At 57.1% G+C, this 18,773-nt stretch overlaps 4 protein-coding genes and 1 long non-coding RNA gene across 6 annotated transcripts; 2 read left to right on the forward strand and 3 right to left on the reverse strand.

The window, feature by feature from the left end:
* The first annotated feature begins 13 nt into the window (after positions 1 to 13).
* LOC142882040 (transcription factor IIIB 90 kDa subunit-like) lies at positions 14 to 15,076 on the forward strand. Its single transcript, XM_076016505.1, has 19 exons — positions 14 to 149; positions 607 to 819; positions 6,888 to 6,968; positions 7,156 to 7,329; positions 7,416 to 7,447; positions 7,672 to 7,744; positions 11,789 to 11,938; positions 12,013 to 12,106; positions 12,187 to 12,313; positions 12,424 to 12,463; positions 12,561 to 12,656; positions 12,738 to 13,052; positions 13,344 to 13,411; positions 13,511 to 13,592; positions 13,704 to 13,756; positions 13,946 to 14,259; positions 14,348 to 14,402; positions 14,502 to 14,691; positions 14,777 to 15,076. Exons 2-19 carry the CDS (start codon positions 636 to 638, stop codon positions 14,806 to 14,808), a joined length of 2,160 nt encoding a protein of 719 aa, XP_075872620.1. The 5' UTR covers positions 14 to 149; positions 607 to 635; the 3' UTR covers positions 14,809 to 15,076.
* LOC142882039 (uncharacterized) lies at positions 973 to 6,636 on the reverse strand. The gene is made up of 19 exons (XM_076016504.1): positions 6,500 to 6,636; positions 6,365 to 6,414; positions 6,201 to 6,284; positions 5,230 to 5,357; positions 5,021 to 5,161; positions 4,863 to 4,934; positions 4,625 to 4,795; positions 4,445 to 4,541; positions 4,138 to 4,367; positions 3,899 to 4,064; positions 3,577 to 3,788; positions 3,354 to 3,471; positions 3,069 to 3,277; positions 2,809 to 2,926; positions 2,559 to 2,728; positions 2,389 to 2,486; positions 1,559 to 2,298; positions 1,220 to 1,453; positions 973 to 1,144 (listed from the first exon to the last, which is right to left on the reverse strand). Exons 1-19 carry the CDS (start codon positions 6,523 to 6,525, stop codon positions 1,128 to 1,130), a joined length of 3,081 nt encoding a protein of 1,026 aa, XP_075872619.1. The 5' UTR covers positions 6,526 to 6,636; the 3' UTR covers positions 973 to 1,127.
* LOC142882041 (BTB/POZ domain-containing protein 6-B-like) lies at positions 7,884 to 11,274 on the reverse strand. 2 transcript variants are annotated; one of them, XM_076016506.1, is made up of 5 exons: positions 11,141 to 11,272; positions 10,086 to 10,376; positions 9,786 to 9,876; positions 9,570 to 9,688; positions 7,884 to 9,228 (listed from the first exon to the last, which is right to left on the reverse strand). In XM_076016506.1, exons 2-5 carry the CDS (start codon positions 10,298 to 10,300, stop codon positions 8,160 to 8,162), a joined length of 1,494 nt encoding a protein of 497 aa, XP_075872621.1. In that variant the 5' UTR covers positions 10,301 to 10,376; positions 11,141 to 11,272; the 3' UTR covers positions 7,884 to 8,159. The 2 variants fall into 2 exon arrangements, with proteins under 2 accessions (XP_075872621.1, XP_075872622.1); XM_076016507.1 differs by having other exon boundaries at positions 10,086 to 11,274.
* On the reverse strand, positions 14,486 to 18,714 carry LOC142882045 (activator of 90 kDa heat shock protein ATPase homolog 1-like). Its single transcript, XM_076016515.1, has 9 exons — positions 18,309 to 18,714; positions 17,486 to 17,676; positions 17,327 to 17,409; positions 17,119 to 17,236; positions 16,442 to 16,539; positions 16,216 to 16,356; positions 15,903 to 16,004; positions 15,762 to 15,813; positions 14,486 to 15,676 (listed from the first exon to the last, which is right to left on the reverse strand). Exons 1-9 carry the CDS (start codon positions 18,386 to 18,388, stop codon positions 15,519 to 15,521), a joined length of 1,023 nt encoding a protein of 340 aa, XP_075872630.1. The 5' UTR covers positions 18,389 to 18,714; the 3' UTR covers positions 14,486 to 15,518.
* On the forward strand, positions 17,840 to 18,223 carry LOC142882048 (uncharacterized). The gene is made up of 2 exons (XR_012925735.1): positions 17,840 to 17,881; positions 18,018 to 18,223. It is a non-coding gene; the product is annotated as an uncharacterized LOC142882048 (long non-coding RNA).
* Positions 18,715 to 18,773: the final 59 nt, after the last annotated feature.

The following is an 18,773-nucleotide window of genomic DNA, read 5'->3' on the forward strand; positions in this document are numbered from 1 at the left end:
ATGTTGAAATTAGCCGTCGGGTTCAACCGGATCCTGTGGATTGTGGAGGGAAACTGACGCCGATGAGAGAATAAAAACCACCGTGCCACCGCGTCATTAACCGCCAAAACGGTGCCCGTTGTGGGCCGTTAACTAGTTGCCTGGAGTCGGTGAGTTCACACGTCACGGTAAAAATAAGTAGATATGGAACAGTTGAGGGTCCTGTCATTATGCCTCCAATTGATCACCTGCCCTGGCTACATGGCCCCAGCGGGTATCCCTTTGGCCGACTGGTTACCGCGCTTGACTGTTACCCGGGTGTCTGGGGTTCGATGCCCGCCCACGCCGTCTCCACATAGCCAGAGTTTTATTATTTCACCGAACCATTTGAGATATGAGGTGTCACACTAGAACTGTAGCCGCACCTGAAGAAGGTACTACTGGGGCACGTGGAGCTCCGGCTCGGGTCATCACGACAGGCACTTCACTAATCTATCTATATTTTAGAGGTAGACTCCAGTTTGTGACGGGATCCAAACAGAACCACAGCAGCCAGCAGGGAAGACAATCACTCAGCAGAGATACCAGCTCACAAGTGTCGACCTGTGTATCTTCTCCTGCCCACAGCTGATCTCCTGTCCGCACCTCTGACCACCATGAGCTCCCGGCTGTGCAGGACGTGCGGAGGCTCGGACATCGATGTGGACCAGGCCCGGGGCAGCGCCGTGTGCACCGGCTGTGGCTCGGTTCTGGAGGACAACATCATCGTCTCCGAGGTCCAGTTTGTGGAGGGCAGCGGGGGAGTCTCCTCCGCCGTGGGACAGTTTGTCTCTGCTGATGGTGAGACCCTGTTGACCCCTGGTGACCCCAGTCGGCGGGACACATTCACTGAATACCGTTCTGGTTTATTTATTTTTTTTTTACAGTGTTTAAAATAATAATGGTAATAATAAAGATGCAACTTGTAAACTGTAGACATCTCTGAAGAGCGCAATTTTTATTGAGTTTATTGATATTTTGAACCATCATCAGGGTTCTGGCTGAGTCACCTGTTCTCTGTCTGAGCAGCAACACTGCAGCTCTAGGTGGGCTCATTAATCCAGTATAGGGGGTGGACTTATTGAATCAGGATGTGGTTTCAGGCTCGGTCAGCTCCTCAGTTGACCTGAGAGGACCAGAGACAAGTTTGCAGTCGGTGACTCAGAACAACTTCAACCCGAGTCAGTAGAAAGAAGCTCACCTGCGGTGCCTCTATTGATGCCTTGGTGAATGCTGCCTCCGTACTGCCCTCTGCAGTCAGAGGGGGTAGGGCGGTCCTGCGGTCCTGGACTGTGCAGGTTGGTCAGATGATGCTCCACAGGTTTGGCCGGACGGCTGCTCTGTGGCCTGGAGCTCTGGTGGGAGCGAGGCAGGATCTTCACTGGAGGTCTTGCTGGTGGACGGGGCAGCAGCTGGACTCTGACGCCAGAAGCTCCTGACGTCGGGGTCAAACAGTCAAAGGTTCAGTTTTATTGGACAGTTCTGCTCAGAAGGTCAGACTGCTGCGGATCTCCTGAGGCCGCCACCCTTGAGGTCGTACCTGCTGCTGGCTGAAGGACGATTGTTCTCTGTGGAGACGCTCCTCCACTGTCGCCTGTCGAACCTGCTGATTGGACAGATTGCTGCTTAGCTGAGGGAGAGAACCGTGTTTGCCAGCTTAGAGACACGTCTTCTGGCTGGATCACGTTGCTGCTCAGATCTTGTCCAGGCAGGATGACCCTCCTTGGTGGCATGACTCGGATTCTTTGGACCGTTTCAATGTTCCTCTTGTCAATCAGTCCCGGTCGGCCCAGGTCGGTCATCCAGCGAGACTCTGGATGAGACAGAGCTGGAGGCTGGTACCCTGAGACGCCATCTTGATCTTGTGGTTTACGTAGTCCAAGATGAGAGGGAACCTGCAGTAGATCTTGCCGGGGCCTTGGTTCTGGTATCTGAGGAGACGGATCTGAGTGGACTGACGACTGGTGTACTGGGAGAAGAGGTCGAGGTCCTGGTCCAGGTCTGAGCCCTGCTGGCTGGTGGACTTGGTGGACCTGAGCCCGATGCGGACAGTCTTGATGCCGCGAGGAGACGTTACCACAGTCGGAGTCTGCTGGGAAATAACTTGATCCTTTCAGCTTCAAGTCTAAGGCAGTTCGGCCCGTCGGATCGTTCGATGGAGAACCTTCCAGAGTTTTGAGGACTTTGACTGAACCGACACCAGAAGTCTGAGGCCTGACGTCGCGGGCCACCGCCAGTCTGTGGACTCCACTCAGTGGGTAGAAGCACCTGACTGTCAGCCTGTCCAGACCAGATCAGTCAGTCAGTCAGTCAGTCAGGTAGCAACCACCAGGTGATTGAGGGGTTGCTGGTGTGTCTGAAAGTCCTTACTTGAGCTGGGATCCCCTGGAGATGAAGCTGGAGCCGTCCACAGCAAGATGGCCGTCGTTGAGGATTTCGTTCTCGTAGACGATGTACGAGTCTCCCGTCTGGGAACATTCACGAGAAGCTAAGCTAATCTACAAGAGAAATGCTAGTGTGTGTCGGTGTGGTGTTGCTACCATCGCTCTGGTCCCACAGGAGTCCAGCTGGAACTCAAACAGGACTCTGGAGCCGTCTGTCTCCCTGGGTCTGCAGCGGGGGTCCAGCAGCCTGGTCCTGTCAGGGTCCACTGAGGGCCAGGTGACCCCCGGAGTGGTCACCACTGTCACCACGCCCCCTGCAGAGCACACTGACCGTGCACACACACACACCTGTGTAGGGTTGCAGAGCCTGCAGAGCTCCAGGACCTTCACCAGGAGACCAGCTCACCCATCATGTCCTGGGTTCTGAAGAGGCAGCTCTTGGAAGTAGACGTCTGGACCTCCAGTGTCTTGGAGTCTCTCAGAACCAGTTGAAACGTTCCGTAAAAGTTTGAGAGATTTATGTCCTGAGAAAACAAAGTGGCTGGACTCGGTTTCTCTTTTTATTCTGAGTTAACACAGCAAGGGTCTAGCCAAGTTCTAGTAAGGTTTTAGCGAAATTCTGGCAGGGAATTTGATGCTATTAGCTGGTGCCGGCATGAACCTCACCTTGTAGGTAAATCCCACAGAGAAGACCGGCACTTCCAGGGTGGTCCTCTGGGTGTCGCTGTAGAGCCGGTAGCCCCTCTGCTCCACCAGCTGGGGCGTGAGGGCCTCCTGGTCGATGCCCACCTCAAACAGGCTCCGGCCCCCGGGGGGCGTGGCCACACTGAAGGTGATCCCTTCATCCGAGCAGTGGGCCGTGATCTGTGGAGGGACTGAGGAGACGGGTTGAGGGACGGGTGAAACGGGTGGAGCAGCTATAAGAGCCTCCAGACCGACCCTTGTCCTTACAGGAGTAGAAGGCCTGTGCTTGGACCTTCGTGGAGTGGTAGTACGATTCCCTCTTTGGCACAATGGTCAGCATGAATTTCAGTTGTGCCGTGAATAGGACCTGACCGTTGCCCAGGTACTGTTGGGGGAACCAGGGGAGTCAGCAGTCAGAGTTCTATGCCAGGATTTGATCTGGGACCGAAGGAACCACCACCACCACCGACAGTGATCAGTGGGTCCTCACCGTCAATCCAACAGCATCGTGAAGGAAAGGCAGCCGCAACTGGAAAGCCTGGCTACCGTTGGCGTGGACCACTGGCGTGAAGCTGTAGCCTCCATCTCCACCACCTTCTGACAGCAGCAGCGGCTCTATGTTGACCCACACCTCCTCCACAGTCACGTCCTGAGGGACGTTCCCCAGGTAGACGATGAACACCTGGTCCTGGGTGTTGGTCTCTGCAGGAACACAAGGTGAGACTAGCGCTAGCGATCTTCACTTCCACCTCTACCATGGTGACGGTCTTCGGGTCTGGGACTGTGAAGCCAGGTCAGAAGGTGGTGCTCACGGTCGATGGTAAAGGGCTGCCGGGACACAGGGGGCGTGCCCAGCACCTTCTGCATCCGGTGCCTGGTGTCGACGCTGCTGCCATCCTGGTACAGCACGGAGAAGATGTGTTCGTAGAGCAGGAAGATGTGGTAGGTCTCCCTGTAGACTTGGTCCACCACCGAGCCCTGGAAGACAGACACACTGTGGTCCGGGTCCTAACCTGGAGGTCACCTCAGGTCAGACCAGGAGTGACCTCACATTCCTGAAGCCGCCTTCTGCACCAAAAGGGACCGTTATGTGCGTGAGCTCCCCCTGCTGGCCCAGGCTGAATCCTCTGGCGGCGGCGTCCCCCTCGGACAGCAGCAGTCCGTCCACCCCCAGCCGGTGGGAGCGGCTGTGAAGTTCCACCCCCTCGCCGGCCAATGGACTCATGACCCGGGGGATGTTCCATCGCAGCTGGGTGCCATCGAAGTAGCCGGGATCTGAATCTGGGGGCAGGGCCTAAAGTCAGAGCATCCAGGGGGTGCAGGAAGCAGATGCTGTGATGCATTCTTCCGGGACTTACTGATGGCGCAGGCCATGGACATGTCCAGTATGGTCACTGTCAGCTGCTGCTTGAGGAACAGGGAGACCCGAAGCACCTCCACGGCCACGCCCTCTATCTGAGGAGAGCGGAACAGCAGCAGGGGGAAACCTGGTCAACGTCATCCGGTCTGTTACAGAATAGGGTCGGAGGTCCGCCCACCTCTAGAACCTCAGCCTGCTGCTGCTTGTACTGGGACCGGAGCACCGCCCTCTGGGCCGAGGTCACGAGGCTGTAGCCCTGCCTCTGGGCGTCGCTCGAAGACACGAAGGAAACCTTTCCGTCACTCCGCAGGAACATCAGCTGCCACCCAGGACCTGCCACCTTCTGAGCCTAGGAGCAGAGCAGGAGGGTTGGGACACCAGACCAGGACCCGGACCTCAGGACCTGCTGGTGCTACCTGAGCGTAGGCTGCCTGCCATGCCTCTCCGCTGTTCCCGCCCCCACAGGTGGCCTCTCGTTTCACGTTGACCTGACCAGGATCACAGACCCAGATGTGGTTACCTCACCATGGTGCAGCTAGAAAACAACGTGAGCGTCAGAAGCAGACGAGTCCACCTCCATGTAGTCCTCCTCGCAGGTCACCTCCCTGTGGGTCCAGGTGAGGCCGGAGCAGATGGCCGACACAGACCTGCTGGTCCACTGGCCTGCGGCGGTGCTCACCATCACGTTGAAGCTGAAGGTGAACTCCTGGTCGTTCTGAAGGTCAAGAGTTCATGTCAGTGCAGCAGCGGCCCGGGAACCATTAGGAGTGGTGGTAGACTCACCTGGTGGAGGGTGAAGCAGGAGTAGTAGGACGCCTTGAAGGTGGTGAAGCCGTCGGCGGTGGAGGAGCTGATGGTGTAGCCACAGCGCGAGGCGAGCTGCTCGCCGATGGCGTGGACGCCGTTCGCATCTGGACCCCAGGGGTGGTGCAGGCCAGGTGAAGGAGTCACAGGTGCAGGTAAAGGTACAAGCAAAGGACAGGTAAAAGATGCAGGTGCAAGACAGGTGACGTTGAAGGACGGATGAAAGTACGGGAGAACATACAGGTGGACGCACAGGTGATGGAGTTACAGGTGATGGTGCAGGTGATGGAGTTACAGGTGATGGAGTTACAGGTGGACGCACAGGTGATGGAGTTACAGGTGATGGAGTTACAGGAGAACGCACAGGTGATGGAGTTACAGGTGATGGAGTTACAGGAGAACGCACAGGTGATGGAGTTACAGGTGGACGCACAGGTGATGGAGTTACAGGTGGACGCACAGGTGATGGAGTTACAGGTGATGGAGTTACAGGAGAACGTACAGGTGATGGAGTTACAGGTGGACGCACAGGTGATGGAGTTACAGGTGAACGCACAGGTGATGGAGTTACAGGTGAACGCACAGGTGATGGAGTTACAGGTGGACGCACAGGTGATGGAGTTACAGGTGGACGCACAGGTGATGGAGTTACAGGTGGACGCACAGGTGATGGAGTTACAGGTGGACGCACAGGTGATGGAGTTACAGGTGGACGCACAGGTGATGGAGTTACAGGTGATGGAGTTACAGGAGAACGTACAGGTGATGGAGTTACAGGTGGACGCACAGGTGATGGAGTTACAGGTGGACGCACAGGTGATGGAGTTACAGGTGGACGCACAGGTGATGGAGTTACAGGAGAAGGTGCAGGTGATGGAGTTACAGGAGAAGGTGCAGGTGACTGCAGCAGCAGGTGAGCTGAAGCTCGGGGGAGGAGCTGAGGAACTGACCTACGGCCTCGAAGCGAGGCCTCTGCGGCGAGGCCACGTGGATCCACAGGTATCGGTCCCGACACGCCCACTCCACGTCCGCACCTGCAACATTTGGAATGGAATGCGGCCTCTGCTAGCCTCGTGCTCCCAGGTAGCATTTGTGCTCAGGCGGAGCTGCTCACCTGTAGGCTGCGGCTGAACCAGCGGCGTCCAGGTGGTCAGTAGAACTAGTCTGGGGTGGGGGGGGGGGGGGTCAGAGGACCAGGGTCAGCGGGTTCCCTGCTCCTGGGGGATCCAGTCAGATCCAGTTTACTCACCCAGTGATCAGAGTCTCAGGTCTCATGGTGAAGCTCCTCTAGCTGGCAGGAAGAGCCTCCACTGGGCCTCCAGGTGGGCTAATCAGAACCAGGTGTGACCTGGAACACCTGGTTCTGATTAACTCTGATTGTTGCACCGGGTGGGGGCAGGGCCTGACAGAGACGAGCAGCCAATCAGAACAGAGTGAGCGCTCAGTCTGCAGGCAGCTGGTCTGAGACCAGCCAGTGGTTCTGCTGCCGAGAGCAGAACCTGAGCAGAACTGGACCCAGGCCACACCCACTGGTTTGGCAGCCGTTGGTGTTGGAAATATCAACCAGGTGGACGCCGTGGATGATGTCACCCAGGTGTTCTAAGGCGGAGCCTGTCTGTCCGTCTGTCTGTCTGCAGGTCCGGCCAAGGCTCCCCTGCTGGGTTCTGGCTTCCACACCAGCGTTGGGAAAGAGAGCCGAGCCCAGACGCTGCAGGGAGGTGAGAACCATCGTCACCATCAACAGCTTCCTGAAGGCATCTCTCACCATGACCTTTGACATCAACCTGCTGATGATGTCATGTGACCCTTCTAGAAATGATCCCGGGAACAGTAGAAGAACACAGTGTGTTTCAGTGTGTGTGTGTGCGTGTCAGTGGTGTGAGAGCCCCGTCTCTTCTCCTCCAGGCAAGCGTCAGATCCAGCAGCTGGGCAGCCAGCTGCAGCTCAACCAGCACTGCCTGGACACGGCCTTCAACTTCTTCAAGATGGTCGTCAGCAAGCACCTGACGCGAGGACGCAAGATGGAGCACGTCATCGCCGCCTGCCTCTACCTGGTGTGTCGGACCGAGGGCACGCCTCGTATCCTGCACACTGTGTGTGTGTGTGTGAGAGTGTGTGTGTGTGTCCTTGAGAAGTTGTGCTTGTTCTCCTAAGCTGTCCTCCAGACATGCTGCTGGACCTGAGTGACCTGCTGCAGGTACTTACCTCACACCAGTTTGCTAACCGCTAACTGTTGCCTGCTAACTGCTAGCTGCTAAATGTTGTCAGCTAACTGCTGCCTGCTCACTCTGGTCTACTTACTGTTGTCTGCTAACCTTTGTGCTTGTCTGCTACTAGATAGCCGCCAACTTCTGTTGATTTACTATTGGCTGTTAATTGTTAGCCGCTAGCTGCTAACTGCTGTGTGGGTGCTGTGTGCAGGTCAACGTCTACATCCTGGGGAAGACCTTCCTGCTGTTGGCCCGGGAGCTCTGCATCAACGCCCCGGCCATCGGTGAGGACCTGCGTCCCACTTCCTGTCAATAGTCTTCTTCTTGGTTGCTTCAGGTGCCCTGAGGTGACACCTAGTGGCCCGGCAGGGTCGAGCCACATCTGCAGGAAGCAGACACACACACACACTCGCACACACTGGGTTCTTCAGTCACATCACCTTTTTTAATATTCACACAGCAGTTTCACTTGGAAAAAGTAACCAACAGAGCGTTTCTCAACTGGCGGGTCGCAACCCAAAAATGGGTCACGGAGCCGTTTCGATTGGATGGCGGCCTTCACATGTAGTCCCCCCCCCCTTTACCTCCCCCTCTTTTCAATCATTTCAATCATTTATTGACGAGACCTGACAGAAACTGAGCTGGCAGTTCAGGTCCAATCAAAGTCCGAGGTCTGGGTGGGTGGGCAGGGGGGTCCAGTCAGCAGTAGAAGACCAGTTCTGGGATCTGCCCCCCCTGCACTCCGGTGCCGTTGGTGCTGTCGGAGGAGCACTGGAACTGGAAGGTGACGCCGGCGCTCTGCACCTCCGTCATGCCCTCCTGGCCGAAGTAGCTGAGCTCGGCGCCATCCAGCACGGCGCTGGCCGTGTAGAAGGTGTCGGGCTCGACCTGCACCGGGTGCTCAAACCACACGGGGAAGGTGGCGCTGGAACCGTCCGACAGGAACTTGGTGAGCGTCTGCGCCAGCACGCCGCCGCCACCGCCGCCAGCGGCGCCGCCTCCGGGCCGCTTGAGCTCGATGCGCACGCCGTACTCGGCGGGACCGCCGCTGGAGCCGTAGAGCCGCAGGCCGGCCACGAAGACCCGGCGGTCCACGGCGAACTGGATGCTGTCGCAGCGGCCGCGGTAGCGCCACTGGTTGCTGCGGTAGGCGGCTGACTGGAAGCGGCGGCAGCGGCGCGGCGCCAGCCCCTGCCGCCGCTGCGTGGGGAAGTCCAGCGGCGCCGGCGCCGGCTTGCCCGTGGCGGCGAACCACAGGAAGAGGCGGTGGCTCTCCTCCAGGGTCAGAACCTCGGACTGCGCCGGCCCGTCGGCGAACTCCTGCAGCGTCATGGCGGGCAGGCGCAGCAGGTAGAGGGCGGCGCCCAGCGCCCGGCGCTGGTGGCGCGGCGTGGGCGCCAATCCCCGGCGCCGGCACTCGGCCGCCGCCCAGCGCAGCGCCGCCTGGAAGAGCAGCGACTCGCGGGCGTTGAGCGACTCGCGGCGCAGCACCAGCTCCAGCGTGGCCCGGTCCACCTCGGCGAAGCCCTCGGAACGCAGCGCCAGCTCGGCCTGGGCGTCGACCACCTCCCAGCAGCGCCGCGTCAGCTCGGGCTCCTCGAACAGCCGGCTCTGCCACAGCAGCACGCAGGCGTTCTTGGCCTCCAGGCTGGACTCCAGGAAGGACACGCAGGCCCGGGCCAGAGCCGGGACCATGTACTTCTTGGCGGCGTAGAGCGTGGCCAGAACTGTGTCGGCGTCCAGCTCGATCTCGTCGCTGTACATGTACCTGTAGAGAGGGGGCGGTAGAGAGGTAGGTCGAACCAGGGCTAGGAGCAGGGATAGGACTATGGACTATAGGACTATGACAAGGAAAAGGGCTGGGACTGGGACCAGGACTGAGTCCAGGACTAGGTCCAGGACTGGAAATAGGAATTGTACTCGAACCAGGACAAGTCCCAGAAATAGGATTGGCTCCAGGACCAGGACTGGCTCCAGAACTGGCTCCACGGCCAAGACTAGGACTAGGACTGGGACCAGCCCGAGGACTACAATTAGCTCCAGGACCAGAACCAGGACTGGCTCCAAGACCAGGACTAGGCCTCACTGGGTTTCGGTGCCTGGACTCACTTGAGTAGGATGAGGAACGCCGCCGGCTCCACGTCTGGGATGTGGATCTCCGACTGTCCCTCAGCCAGGTCTCCGTAGAACATGGCCCCGAAGACCGAGCTGCCCACCGCCAGCACGTACTGCGACACACAGGGGAGGAGGGGCGGGTGAGGGCCAAAGGCCAGCAGGGGGCGGTGGTGAGCCCAGTGGGGGGGGGGGGGGGGGGCACCACTGTACCTTGTGAGCAGGGACCATCTGGGTTTCTCCTGGAGGCCCCACCAGGAAGTGGACGTCGGCCATCTGCTCATTGTTGAACATCAGCGCGTTCCTGCAGCACACACACAAGTTAGAACAGGCCCCGCCCACAGTTAGAACAGGCCCCGCCCACAGTTAGAACAGGCCCCGCCCACGCCAGTTCACTCACAGCATCGCCTCTGACTGAAAACTGACCACAAAAGAACCTCCAATAAAAACTCATCGGTGACTTTTCAATGACTCTCTCTGCCGTCCAATCAGAGCCGAGCTCTGGGGTCTCACCTCTCTCTGAGGGTGGGCTGTGTTTCCTGCCAGCCGTCCTTGTCGTCGTGCTCGCCACCGCCCAGGGTGGACTGGACCCCGGCGCCGCCGCTGCATTCCTCGCCGCCCTCGCCGCCGCCACGGTTCTGCTCCGGCTCGCTGCTCTGGATGAAGGCTTTCTTCACCTCCACCTCACTGCCGTGGGAGAGGCTGGTGGAGAAGAGCTCCGCCGCCATGCTCCTCCTCCTCCTCCAGGCTCCACCTCCTCCTCCTCCTGGTCACAGAGTGGGCGAGGCCTCACAGCATGACTTCCTGTCAGAGAGGCGGGGATTAGACAAGCTGAGCCTGCTGATCCGCACAGCAGCAGAGACTCCAGAGCGCCCCGTGTGGTTGTGGTGAGTACAGCAACGCAGCCGGAGCAGGTCTGACCAATCAGGCTTCCTTTAGCTTAGCCGCTGCTAAGGAAGTTAGCCCGACCACAGCCGGACAACAACAGAAGATGAAGTGAAGACTGTCTTTTTGTTTTTTCTCCCCTCCCTGATGCTGACTGGCTGCTGAGCAAGACTCCGCCCACCGTCACTCTCGCTGCCCTCAAAAATAAACCCAAATCGTGACCGGAAGTGGCTCCACCTGCTGACAGATGGAGGGGGAGGAGCCTGTGAGCTGGACAGCAGGTCTGCCCAGGTGTCCGCTTCTGGGACCTGTGGTCTCGAACCGGAAACCGGCACCCGGTTCAGCGGTCGGTCTCCCCTGGACTGGTTCGAGTTGAGTTACCGGTTCCGGTCCAGTTGTTTCTAATCAACAAACCGCCACAAACATCCATCACCGGACGCCGTGAATCCCGCGACGGGTCATCGGTACCGCCACTGTAAATGCGTCCCGTCCTCCGGTTCGGTTCGGTTCAGCAGCCAGCCGCTGGTCGACAGGCCTCCACCATCACCACCGCCGCCTTCTGCTGCTGCTGCCGCTGCTGCTCGGCTACGAGTCGCTGCCGCTGCCGCTGTCGGTCGGTGGAGCGCTGCTCTCGGTCCGGTTCGGGCCGAGCGAAAGGACACGCGTTCCGCAGGTGTGCTTACCTGTGCCGGTGCCGCTGGAGGTCGGTGCTGCCGGTTCCGAAGGACTCAGTCCGAGCGCCTGCTTCTCCCAGCGCCATCTTACATCCCTGCTACCCGCTGCAGCTGCACCGACCGCACTGCACCGCCAGAGGGCGACAGATAGCAACCACATGGAGTTACAAATCAGCACATACAGAGAATGTTATGATTAGATAAATATACTGTATATACACAGGTGTGGGTGTACATGTTGTTGTTTTTTTTAGTACAATTGTCTTTGCCCTGTATTGATGCTATAAGTATGTACATTTACCCCAATGTAGGATTAATGAAGGCATTATATACATACATACATAGACTAATGGGTTCAATGTAAAGTGCTTTGAGTGTCTAGAAAAGCACTATATAAGAGGAACAAAGCAGTTTTTCAATTTTCTCAGACTAAGAAGTTTTCTGAATTCCAACAACTTCCAACTCTGATTGTCATTTGTTGTTGTGGATGAAAAATTTAGCATTGAATATTAAATTCAAATTTCAGGAGCAAGAGTAGCAGAGGTCCAAGGTGAATTGAAGTGTGTTTTGAGGGCTGCTCTCTCCCCTGCCGACCATGATGATGGTGTTGACCTTCCTGTGACCTTCCTCCCTCCCCCTCCTCCTCCTCCTCCTCAGACCCCTGCCTCTACATCCCTCGCTTCGCCCACATGCTGGAGTTCGGGGTGAAGACCCACGAGGTCTCCATGACGGCGCTGCGCCTGGTCCAGAGGATGAAGAGGGACTGGATGCACACGGGCCGCCGGCCCTCCGGCCTGTGTGGAGCAGGTAGCGGCGCCGGCGGCGGCAGCTCACGTCTGCCAGCTCCTCCTCCCCTGATGCTTTGCTCCTCCCCCCTGCAGCTCTGCTGGTCGCCGCTCGCATGCACAAGTTCCGGCGCACGGTGAAGGACGTGATCGGCGTGGTGAAGGTCTGCCAGACCACGCTGAGGAAGAGGTGAGGAGGTGAGGAGGTCCCCCCCCCCCCCGGCAGGGTCACCACTGCTCTCACCAACCCCTGCCTCCCCCTCCCGTCAGGTTGACGGAGTTTGAGGACACGCCCACCAGTCAGCTGACCATCGATGAGTTCATGAAGGTGGACCTGGAGCAGGAGTGCGACCCGCCCTCCTTCACCGCCTCGCAGCACCGCACCAAGATGCAACAGGTGGGTCAGCTGATTGACCACGCCCCCACCCCCTTCCCCCCAGGAGCGGCAGGTCACGCCCACTGACCCCCCCACTCTCTCTCTTCTTCTGCTCTTCCTTCCGTCCGCAGCTGGAGCAGGAGCTGTCCAAGAAGCTGGACGAGGTGGAGGGTCAGTGAGCACACGCTAGGCTAGGCTAGGCTAGGCTAGGCTAGACTAAGCCACTGACATGCTAACGGCTCTCCTCTCCTCTCCTCGCGGCCTGCAGGGGAGATCAGCTGCTACAAGGACGAGATCGAGACGGAGCTGGACAAGAGCCGACCCAGACTGCGAGGGATCTACGCCGCCTACTCCAAGGAGATTGGTCCGTACCTCGCACTGGTGTGGGGGGGCGGAGCATCAGTGTCTCCACGGCGACAACCGACTACCTGCTTCTCTCTTCTAGACCCCCAGGGTTCCGAGGTCTCCTCGCTGGCCGGAGACCCCGAGAAACCGGAGGAACCCGAGGAGGACGAGCTGCAGGCGGCCGCAGAGCGACTCACCCAGGACTTCCTGTGCCGGGTCATCCAGGAGGAGGAGGGGGGGCAAGGGGGAAAGGGGGCGGGGCCGGAGGAGCAGCAGCAGCAGCAGCAGCAGCAGCAGGAGGAGGAGGAGCAGGAGCAGAAGGGGCGCTCGCTGTGCCAGTCAGCCCCCCTGGTGGCCATCCTGGGGAAGCTGCCGAGCGCCGCCAGCCTGGAGGGCGAGAAGGAGAAAGCAGACGGTGAGGAGACAGCAGCTGCATTTCCAGGACAGTTCCTTCCAAAATAAAAGACACAGTTCAGAAATTTTGACTCGGTACAATTACCATAAACCTGCATTTCCATGTTGTTTGCCGACCAGGATGGTTGTTCGAATTTTAATGACTTGTAAAGAATATTCCTTCTCCTTCCTTCACGTGACCCCGTACGTCACGTCCACTGACGTGTCATTGTGAAAAAAGTGTTTCCATGACACTCCACACCAGCAGGGGGCGCCGCTCACGCTGACTCTGCCGTTGCCGCTTCCTTTGCAGATGAGTCGTCGGAGGAGGAGGGCGGAGAGCTGGACCTGGACGGCATCGACGACCTGGAGATCGACAAGGTGACAGCCGGCCACCTCCCACCGAGCCGTGCTTTTATTGTGAAGGGTTGCATTTCCCCGGACTGACCCGGGAACAACTTCATGTCCTTCCCACTGCAGTACATCCTGAACGAGCTGGAGGTCCAGGTGAAGACGGAGCTGTGGATGAAGCAGAACGCCGAGTACCTGCAGGAGCAGAAGGGTGGGAAAGCCCTCAGGGGAGGAAGTGATGTCACTTCCTCTTCCTGTGTCACTTCCCTCAGATTCAAATGAAAGAAATGCTCAGTTTCTGTGTCGTGCTGTTTTACTCCAGAGAAAGAAGAGCGGATACAGAGAGAGAAGGAGCAGGGGACGTACAAAGAAAAGGTCTTTCAAAAGAAAAGCACTTCCTGCAACAACGCTTTTAGAGATTAAAATTAAACTATTTTTTTATTCTATTTTTTTTATTATTATTTTTTTTATTATTATTATTATTATTATTATTTTATATATACTTTATACTATATATATATTTTATTTTATTTTTATTTTTTTTATTTTGAAATCCTTTTGCAGCCAAACAAGCCCAAGAAGAAGCGCGAGCGGATCGAGGCGGCCACGGCCGGCGAGGCCATCGAGAAGATGCTGGAGAAGAAGAAGATCTCCAGCAAGATCAACTACGATGTCCTGCGAGACCTCAACAGCAAGAAGGGCGGGGGGACAGGAAGTGGAGGAGGCGGCGGGGGCAGCAGCCCCGGCAGGGCGTCGGCCGACGGTGGCTCCGCCCCCGCCGCCGCCGCCACGCGCAAGAGACTCAGCCGGCGGCGGCGCAAGAAGGCGGAGGAGACGGAGCGAGGCCTCGCCGCCAGCACCAGCATCATCGGGAAGAGGTGGGGAGAGGGAGTCGGCCAATCAGAGGGCAGGATGCTCACACACACACACACACAATCAGCACTGATTGGCTGTCTGTCGTTCCAGGGTCCGCCTCCTCATCTCCACCACCTCCAAGAGGAAGAAGAAGACGTCCGTCCAGGTCGCCGCCCACCACTGGCCAATCAGCACTCAGCTCGGCGGTGACATCACTGCTGACCTCTGTGACCTCTCCTAACACGCTCCTTTTGTTTTTTTTCAGGCCGCAGACACAACGGTCGCTGCGCCGACGGAGACGGCAGCCGAGTTGACCCCTGACCCCGAGCCTGACCCCGCCCCCGCACCTGAGGCCCCCGAAGCCCCGCCCACTGGGCTGGAAGAGGAGGAGGAGGAGGAGGACGAGGTGGAGGAGGTGGAGGAGGAGTGTGTCAGCGCCCTGAAGCTGGTCGGAGGTCAGTGCAGACGGAGGAGGAGAGGTGCATTGTGGGAGGAGCCTCACTGACTGATCGATTGACTGATCGATTGATTGATTTTCAGATTACGGCTGTGAGGAGGAGGAGGTCTTCTAGCCGTCCAGACCAGACCATCCAGACCCACTGATCCATCCATCAATCAATCACTGATCAATGACCTCCGTCCTGGTTTCCTGATCACTTGGCAGCTTGTTCATAGTGTAAATACTCTGTGTGTTTTTATCCTTGTGTAAATATCACCGCACAATGTGTGTGTGTGTGTGTGCGTGTGCGTGTGTGTGTGTGTGTGTGTGTGTGTGTGTGTGTGAGAGAGAACCTGAACTCCAACATTCCTCCAGATCAATAAAACATTGTCGTTGCGTCATTGCGTTCCATTCATTCCTGCGGCTCAGTTCTCATCAGGTGGGTGTAGGCGTGGCCGTCAACACAGCCGCCTGCTTCTGATTAGTGGAGAGCGGCTGACTCACGCCCACCGTCAGCCAGCGACACTGAAAGAAGCAGTGCGACACTCGACAATACACAAGGTTTCTTTACTTTCAACTCATTTCTTTTTTTTTTTTTTTTCTCCCGCGCTCTCGGTCGTCACGCTAATCTCGGCCGTCAGCCAATCAGAGCGCAGCAGGTCAGTCGTTCCGTGGCGGTGCCGCTTCACCGGATTCATTCATCCCCCAGTGGACTTCTTCCTGGGGCGCCACCCGGAGGAACTGCGGGGGAACTGCTGGTCCTCCTGGGAGGAGGTGGTGTGTCCAGTCCGGTCACGTGACATCAGCTGCTCGCTGGTTGGACGAGAAGATCCGGCAGCTGCGTCAGTATCCGAAGGTCTGCTTGATGGCCTGGAAGTAGAAGCGGTCCCAGCCCCCCCTGGTGGACTCCTCCTGCCCTGCAGGGACCCCCTGACACCGCAGCCTCAGCTCCGTCTCGTCGCCGCGCTCCTCCAGCTCCAGCCTGATGGTGGCGTAATGCTCTGGACGGAGAGAGAGCCACAGGGTGGAGGTCAGCGAAGGTCACACTGAAGGTCACAATGAGGAGGAGGAGGAGGAGGTCGGTACCGCTGGGCCACGTCCTGAAGCGCCACCTCATGTGGATGCTGCGGTTGGCCACCTGCAACACAGCGGGGTTAGCGCGGGTTAGCGGGGTTAGCGCAGCCACGGCCACCGAGTGGGCGGAGCCGACCTCGCCGTGACCCTCACCAGGTGCGTGAACTCGCCGCTGATGCTGCCATCCAGCAGCTGGAAGCGGCCGCCGCGCCGCCCGTCCACCAGCGCCGCCGAGCGAGTGAAGGCCTGCACGAACTAGAGAGAGAGAGAGAGAGAGAGAGAGAGAGAGAGGGCGCCGCCCGCTGGAGCACTGAGGTACTGCAAGAGGAAGAAGAACCCTGGGGGAGGAGGTGAGGAGGAGCAAGTGTTGGAGGATAGGGAGGAGGTGGAAGAGGAGAAGCAAGAGAGGAGGAGGAGGAGAAAGAGGAGGTGGAGGAGGTGGAGGAGGTGTCCTGGGCTCTGGTACCTCCTGCTCCATGAAGGTCCTGTACAGCTCCTCGGCCGACGTCTGGAAGCTCTCCGTCAGCTGGAAGCTGCAGGTGGAGATGCGGACGCCTCCTGCTGGAGGGGCGGGGCTGGGCAGGGACCTGGTGGGGGCGGAGTTAACCTGCGGGAGCGTTCCGCACAGGTCAGGGGTCAGAGGTCGTGGGTGAACACCCAGCTGGGTTCAGTTCGAGGTCCCCCCCCCCCACCTGGGTTCTAGTGCCGCTGGTCCCTGATTGGTTCTCCCGGCTCTCAGCTGGAGGCTTGGCACCGTCGGCGCTCGGCAGGATCATCCCCTGGCTGAACTCTGTGGGGGTCAAAGGTCACGTGGACGACACGCAGAGGATTGGACGTCATGAAGCACGAATGCTTTGTTGCTGTACTTGCATTAAATCGCATTAAAATGCATTAAAACAAGACATCACATGCAGCTATTAAACACCATCAACTAGCACAGTACTGCAATAGCAATATTACTGCACTATATTAACACTAATAAGCATATTCCAGACACTATATATTAGCATTAAGTATGACACACACTAACACCATATATTACAATATATTAGAGTTATTGTATATATTATATCCTGTCACAGTATCCATATGAACACCATAAATGCACTATTACCGTGTTATTTCAAGTGTAACAAGCCACGTATATAAACACTGTAAATATGATTCACACATTCCAGTATTGATAAGCATCATAACTATATTATAACTATATTATATACATTTCAATATTATCTCCCATATTCCAATATTCCTGATACAATATATTAACACGAATTATACACACTAATACCATATTGTTACAGTATATTACAGTACAATATTACAGCATCTCTCTCTCTCTCTCTCTCTCTCTCTCTCTCTCTCTCACCTGACTTGAGCTGCTGGACGTACTGGCCCAGAGCCTTCCGGACCACCCGGACGCCGCTGCTCCTCATGAGGTCCAGCAGCGGCGTGGCGGGCTGGTCCCTGCTGAGGCTGACGGAGATCTGCGGCGCCAGCGCCACCGTCAGGTCAGTCAGCGCAATAACAACAACACAACCACAGCAGCAGCAGCAGCAGCAGCAGCAGAGACTCACATCCAGCTCGTCCTCCTCGTTCTCCTCCGACAGGTTGCTCACCTCCACCTCTCCTCGGAACTTCACGCCGCCGTTGGACGTCCCTGCCGACGGGAAACGGGAAGTGGCGGTGTTGGAGTGACATCGACGCCCGCTGGCCCCGCCCCCTGACGCACTCACCCAGCCAGCCGGCCTTCAGGTGCCACTCGTAGAAGAAGATGAGCTTCCCCTTGCGGTTGTTGATGGAGGCCTCGCCGTCCAGCTTGGACACCTCGGTCAGCTGACAGCAGCCCTGCGGCCCCTCCACCCGCACCGCCTGCAGCAGCTGACGGAGGCGCTGCGACGACCAGCCGCTCACGTCACGCTCCGTCCTGAAGGGAGGAGGAGGTGGAGGAGGTGAAGGTAGGGGAGGTGAAGGTAGAGGAGGTGGAGGAAGAGGAGGAGTAAGAGGCAGAGGAAGTAAAGGTAGAGGAGAAGGAGGTGGAGGAGGAGGTGGAGGTAGAGGAAGTAAAGGTAGAGGAGAAGGAGGTGGAGGGGGTGAAGGTAGAGGAGGAGGAGGAGGAGGAGGAAGAGGAGGTGAAGGTAGGAGGATGCGGAGGAGGAAGAGGAGGAAGAGGGGGTGAAGGTAGAGGAGGAGGAGGAGTAAGAGGTGGAGGAGGAGGTGAAGGTAGAGGAGGTGAAGGCAGAGGAGGAAGAGGAGGTGGCGGAGCAGGAGGAGACACACACACATACATACATACATATATGTCAAAATGAAGCTCCGCCCCCTCCAGTGACATCACAGACCCCCATCAGGAAGTTTAAAAATATCCTGACATGCGCTGAAGCAGCTGAAGGATCACGTTACGCATGTACACACACACACACACACACACACACACACACACACACACACACACACACACACACACACACACACACACACACACACACACACACACACACGGTCCAGTATGAAAATGAAAAGCATAACACAATGAAACAGCAGCAGTGGGAATCAGACCAGTGCCAGTTGTTGACGTTGGTGGCGTCTGCTCGCTCCTCCACGATCCAGCGAGGGTCTCCTTCACCCCACCTGGCCATCAGGACCACCAGACCACCGCCTGCACACACACACTGCTGCTGCTGCTGCTCCTCCTCCTCTCTCTAGCAACTCCCTGCTGAAACTGAACACCTCCTCCTGCTCCTCTTCCTCCTCTCTGGCCTTTCAAATTAAAGCTCCACTTCCAATTTAACAGTCTGCCATATGTATACACACATACATACATACAAGACTTTACACATTGATTGTTGTATTTATCAATTAGATACAATCAGTTCAAAAGTAGACAACATTTGCTTATAATTTTCTTTTTGTTGTCTCAAAAGCAAATAAAATGCAGAAATATACAGAAAACCTTAACAATAATAATAACAATAATAATAATAATAATAATAGTTATTATTATTATTATTATTATTATTATTC

This window comes from Nelusetta ayraudi, unplaced genomic scaffold, assembly GCF_046127955.1.
Source record: "Nelusetta ayraudi isolate G7.1 ecotype Tasmania unplaced genomic scaffold, CSIRO-AGI_Nayr_v1 ptg000229l, whole genome shotgun sequence".
NCBI lineage: Eukaryota > Metazoa > Chordata > Actinopteri > Tetraodontiformes > Monacanthidae > Nelusetta > Nelusetta ayraudi.

Excerpts from the sequence above, each read along its gene's own strand:
- LOC142882041 (XM_076016507.1), bottom strand. The coding sequence starts at position 10,300 with ATGGCGGCGGAGCTCTTCTCCACCAGCCTCTCCCACGGCAGTGAGGTG. Across the intron at positions 9,877-10,085 it reads CAGCCCACCCTCAGAGAGAG|GAACGCGCTGATGTTCAACA; the intron begins GTGAGACCCCAG and ends TGTGTGCTGCAG. Across the intron at positions 9,689-9,785 it reads AGATGGTCCCTGCTCACAAG|TACGTGCTGGCGGTGGGCAG; the intron begins GTACAGTGGTGC and ends TGTGTGTCGCAG.
- LOC142882039 (XM_076016504.1), bottom strand. The coding sequence starts at position 6,525 with ATGAGACCTGAGACTCTGATCACTGG. Across the intron at positions 4,796-4,862 it reads GGCAGGCAGCCTACGCTCAG|GCTCAGAAGGTGGCAGGTCC; the intron begins GTAGCACCAGCA and ends CTCTGCTCCTAG. Across the intron at positions 2,729-2,808 it reads CAGAACCCAGGACATGATGG|TGTGCTCTGCAGGGGGCGTG; the intron begins GTGAGCTGGTCT and ends GTGCACGGTCAG.
- LOC142882045 (XM_076016515.1), bottom strand. The coding sequence starts at position 18,388 with ATGGCCAGGTGGGGTGAAGGAGACCCTCGCTGGATCGTGGAGGAGCGA. Across the intron at positions 17,677-18,308 it reads AACGTCAACAACTGGCACTG|GACGGAGCGTGACGTGAGCG; the intron begins GTCTGATTCCCA and ends TCCTCCCTTCAG. Across the intron at positions 16,357-16,441 it reads CCAGCGGCACTAGAACCCAG|GTTAACTCCGCCCCCACCAG; the intron begins GTGGGGGGGGGG and ends ACGCTCCCGCAG.
- LOC142882040 (XM_076016505.1), top strand. The coding sequence starts at position 636 with ATGAGCTCCCGGCTGTGCAGGACGTGCGGAGGCTCGGACATCGATGTG. Across the intron at positions 7,330-7,415 it reads TCGGACCGAGGGCACGCCTC|ACATGCTGCTGGACCTGAGT; the intron begins GTATCCTGCACA and ends GCTGTCCTCCAG. Across the intron at positions 13,593-13,703 it reads GTACCTGCAGGAGCAGAAGG|AGAAAGAAGAGCGGATACAG; the intron begins GTGGGAAAGCCC and ends GTTTTACTCCAG.